The 4641-nt window shown below is 34.7% G+C and overlaps 1 protein-coding gene across 1 annotated transcript; it reads right to left on the bottom strand.

Moving 5' to 3' along the window:
- Nucleotides 1-983: 983 nt before the first annotated feature.
- Nucleotides 984-1975, bottom strand: LOC127128273 (enoyl-CoA delta isomerase 1, peroxisomal). The gene has a single exon (XM_051057511.1). The coding sequence runs from the start codon at nucleotides 1868-1870 to the stop codon at nucleotides 1169-1171; it is 702 nt and encodes a 233-aa protein (XP_050913468.1). The 5' UTR covers nucleotides 1871-1975; the 3' UTR covers nucleotides 984-1168.
- Nucleotides 1976-4641: the final 2666 nt, after the last annotated feature.

Below are 4641 nucleotides of genomic sequence, written 5' to 3'. Positions count from 1 at the left end.
GCTCAAGTCAATAAGAGAGTGAAAAATGAAAGATTGGTCGGAGTGAAATTCGTACCTATAAATGACATGTTAATCCCCTTTAAATAAGAGAGTTTGTTAGAAATTGAAATATGAAAGTGAGTGTGAACTCTATATGATTATTGGATGGATCTGGAGGTGGAAACACGTTTTTGGATGAGGCATCCTGGGGTGCATGGCAAACAACATATCAAACACACATGTAAAAGAGTGTTGTCAGGGTCATTATAGAAAAGATAATTCCTAAGAAACCCATCATTACGAAATTAGGGAAAATCCATCATACTATTAACCCTAAACTGACACACGATAGGAAGCTGAAGAGACAAAGATCGAAGAGTCACACCATTCATTAACAACAAGACTTAAGGATACTTAAAAACTAAATGTAAAAGATAGAGAAGAGACGGGAAAATCCATTGTAAATTCATTCATAACTTTAACTATTACATGAAATTACAAGCCCATATCCTATCAAATATCTAGTGTGAGCATAAAATGAAGGTAGAACCATTGGATTATATAACGAGTTAAACTTTGACATCTGATAATATGAACACTCTTAATTAAAATTAAGGGATGATAACTCACAATAACTCTAGCTACTCTCATGTAAAATAAAAGAAAAAATTAGGGATGAAAATTATGAATTTGTATTTATTATTGATTCACGGTGTGTTGAAAAGTAAAAAAGAAAAATACTCTCCATGGTGCTTCAATTTCTAACTTCTCATTTTTCATGTCAAAAATGTATTTGTAACTTCCTATTATAAAGATTTGCGATTTAGACCTAACATAACATCCTGAAAAGTTAAAGTTGTTTCATTATCCTTAAGAATATGAATAACATCGAATTTAAATGCTTAACATTTTATGAGGTATAAATTATAAATTGAAAGTCCATCCACCTTTGTTTCGGCATGCTTAACAATCTTGAAAAATATAAATGGTTCCTCTTTTAAAAGTAAGTTAATATATTTCACCATTTTATTTAAACGGTTTTGAGAACTTTTTGTGTCATAATAAAACCTCTAATCCTAGTCCCACCCGTAAAACGAGTTATTCCTGATTTTTACTTTTTCACTACATGATTATGGTGTACACACTATTAAAGCCCAAATATTGTGTGAAGTAAACAAAGCCCAAAATACTAAAGCTTGGACTCGATGGCTCTCTCACTTTTATCTTCAACGGCCCGAATCACGTCACTCAAAAACTTCTTCCTATTATCAGCATACACGTGTCCATTCCATCCACGCTTCACCAAATCCCCGCCCAAACTAACCGCCGCCTTAACCGTCTCCTCAGCGCTATCATGCGCCGAGTCGATAATACCCAACCTCACCGCCTCCTTAGCAGGTAACTTCTCCGCCTGCAACACGATCCTCCGACGAGCCGCCGCGTCACCAACTTTAGCCTCGACGATGGCGATAAAGTAAGCCGGAAGAACATGATCAATGTCGAGCTCACTCATGTAGAGAAATCCTCTATCGGATCTCATCAAGACGTAGTCGTGAGCGAGCGCGAGGATGTAACCAGCGGCGGAAGCGTGACCGGTGACGGCGGCGATGGTTGGCATGGGGAGAGTGAGGAGATCGGAGATGACGGAACGGAGTAAATCGTCGATGAGGATAATGCGGTCGGTGATGGATTGTGCCCAGTCGATGTCATAGCCGTTGCAGAAGAATTTTCCGTGTGCGGTTGTTATGAGGGCGGAGGAGACGGTGGCTTCTTGACGGACACGGTGGAGGGCGGATTTGATGGAGTTGAGAAGCGTGGGGTTGAGAAGGTGATCGGTGTTTCCGGTTAGTGTTAGTATGAAGATGTTGCCTTTCTTTTCTAAGGTGCACATTTTTTAATTAAGTTAATTGAATTTTGAGATTAAGCGATTTTGAGAGCTTAAACTTTGAAATGAAGTGAAATGACTGAACATTGAGTCATAGACTTATAGTATAAATAACTATGAAAATCAATAGTTTCATACTTGACTGTGGTGCAGTTTTTTTGGACTGGGATATAATAAAATACTAAATGTAGAATGTAATTACATTAATGATCACAAGTTAAAAATAAAACATAAAAATAGTATTTTAGAAATTAAAGACCGATTTTAATAAAAATATATAATTAAATTTTTCAATACAATTTTTTTATAATTGGGTTTCATTATCTTGTTTTATTTAATATAGAATATGGAAATGAAGTAAATGAGAAATAATAGGAGATTTGTTGACCTCTATTGTAGTATTGTGTATGTATTTGATACTCTTTCGATTAAAAATATTCAAAAATAAAAATAAAAAATTCATTTGCACACTTAATATTATTAAAATGATCTTTATTTTTATAGTAACATAAAACTTCCGCGTAAATCTACTTCCATGTTTTAATCCATACACCACTAGGTTATTATCCTTTAAAAAAAGTGGTCTAGTTGTTATTGAGCTCCGATTTTTAAAGAAAGCAAACTAAATTACATTCTTCAACTCTTAATCTCTTAATGTTTGAATTTTTTATGGGTCTTTACTTGTGTAAAACTAATATTTAAGTCAATCAAAATATATAATTGAATTTGTATTTTTATCCAATAAAACCTAAATCAAACCAAATCGAAAAATAATGAATTTGTCCGAATTAGAATAATTAGATATATTAAAACAAATGTACAAAAATATCTTAAAAAATATCTTATTTACATCAATTAATTTTATATAATAATATAAAAAAAATATTTTATTTTTTCGTATAGCTTGTGAATTTCAGAAATAACATTTAGTTTTTTTCTTTTTGAAATTGAATACCTTATACTAGTTTTTATGATAATTATCATATAAATTATATGAATTAATATCGTTGATTCGGATAGACGGGCTCACAAATTAATTTTGGAAATTCGTTGGTCGAATCAATTAACCACGGGCTTCATTAACTTGCTTCGGTTTTTGTTCGAACTAAAAAAAGTTCGACCCAAACACCATGATTTAATTTGAATTCCGGTTTGGTGCAGATTTTGCTCAAACCGATGAACACTCCTAGAAACCTCAGTTATATATGATTTTGAATTAATTGATTTTTCATTCATTTTTACTAGTCTGTTTATATTCAAGTTCTTTTAATCCCAGTATAATGATCGACAAGCGAGTTAATGGTCATTAACTCAATTTCCATCTTGTTTAAGAGTGGTCGTTATGATCATTGACGACCTTGTCTTCTTGTTTGTGATAAGAGAGTTCAATCAATATGATTTAAGATCGACATAAGCTTGCTTATGTCGCTTTGAGCCATCCAGGATTATCGATAAAGAGTCCCTCAAGCACGAGGCATGAAAGAGAAAAGTGATTTATGTAAGAAACCATGGTAATACAATACTGAATCGATCCTTCGGTCATAAGGAATCGCCTCAACCATCCAATACTGAGTTGGCCTCGTGGTATGGAAAGGTCACCCTTTCTTTTGTAGTGTCGAGCTCAGTCGATCATAATTAAGGTCGATTAAAGCTCACTCGTCCCCCTTTGAGTATTCTACGAGTCTTGGTATTCCTTCATAGACATACCCATTATCTCACATGCATGAAACATATATGAGCAAAGTGCTTGTAGTAAACCTTGACATTATAATTAGTGTTCAAGTAATGGTGCACATGCCTTCTTGATGGTTTTCCCTTTTTGGGTTGTTTATCTTTTTGTAGATTATTTGCTCTTCTATAGAATTGAGTGATAATACTCTATAGGGAGTCGCTCATTAATGCAAGGATATCCCGTAGGGAATCGCTCGTAGGCGCAAGGATATCTCGTAGGAGTTCATCACGATACCCTGTTATGAGTCGTCTGTAGATGCAAGGTTACCTCATGGTGTACCAACATGATACCCCGTAGGGAGTCTCCTGTAAGCACAAGGATACCCTGTAGGGTTCCATCATGATGCCTTGTAGGAAACCGCCCTTAGGCGCAAGGATACCTCGTTAGGTTCTAACAACAATACCTTGTAGGGCATTGAAGATGTTACTGAGTAAAGTAGTCGATTCTAAATACACAGTTTAACACAATGTGACACCATTTTAAATATTTGAATGTGAGACCGCCAAATAAATTTGAATCAAATTTTCCATGTAATAACGCCTTAGACAAGAACCCGCTTATTTTTAATACTGCCTTAAGTGCCAAGAGTTAGCCATAATTGTATCTCAAAGCAAATGATCAATTATAATTTTGTATTTTGCACCTCACCAGACAAGCATTATCACGTCACATTTCTCTCTTCAAAGCATTTGAAACAATATTTAATGCTATCGACACATAAGTCATGCTTATGTAACTCATAAACTTATGATACGTTGTGCCACCCGGTTCAACGATCCAACCAACTTCATAACAAAGAATTTTGAGAACTTTGTCGTTGTCGCCACCGAATCAGAGGTAGGTCAAGGTGTAAAAAATCTCAAGCCCACAATGTATCTATAAAATGTTAGATGTAATTGAATCATAAGAGGTTTTATAGTTTAAAATGTTTCCAAAGGTCTTACCACTTTGTCTATTAAATGGACCGTGTTGACCCATACGCAATTATGCATGGGTTGTGATATGTTGGTCGAGTATGAACCCCCTTAGTCCACGAGTAACCTAA

Source organism: Lathyrus oleraceus, chromosome 3 (assembly GCF_024323335.1).
Source record: "Lathyrus oleraceus cultivar Zhongwan6 chromosome 3, CAAS_Psat_ZW6_1.0, whole genome shotgun sequence".
Classification (NCBI taxonomy): Eukaryota; Viridiplantae; Streptophyta; class Magnoliopsida; order Fabales; family Fabaceae; genus Lathyrus; species Lathyrus oleraceus.
This window is presented reverse-complemented; position numbering and strand designations above follow the sequence as displayed.

Coding starts and splice junctions, on each gene's coding strand:
- LOC127128273 (XM_051057511.1), bottom strand. CDS start 1,870: ATGTGCACCTTAGAAAAGAAAGGCAACATCTTCATACTAACACTAACC.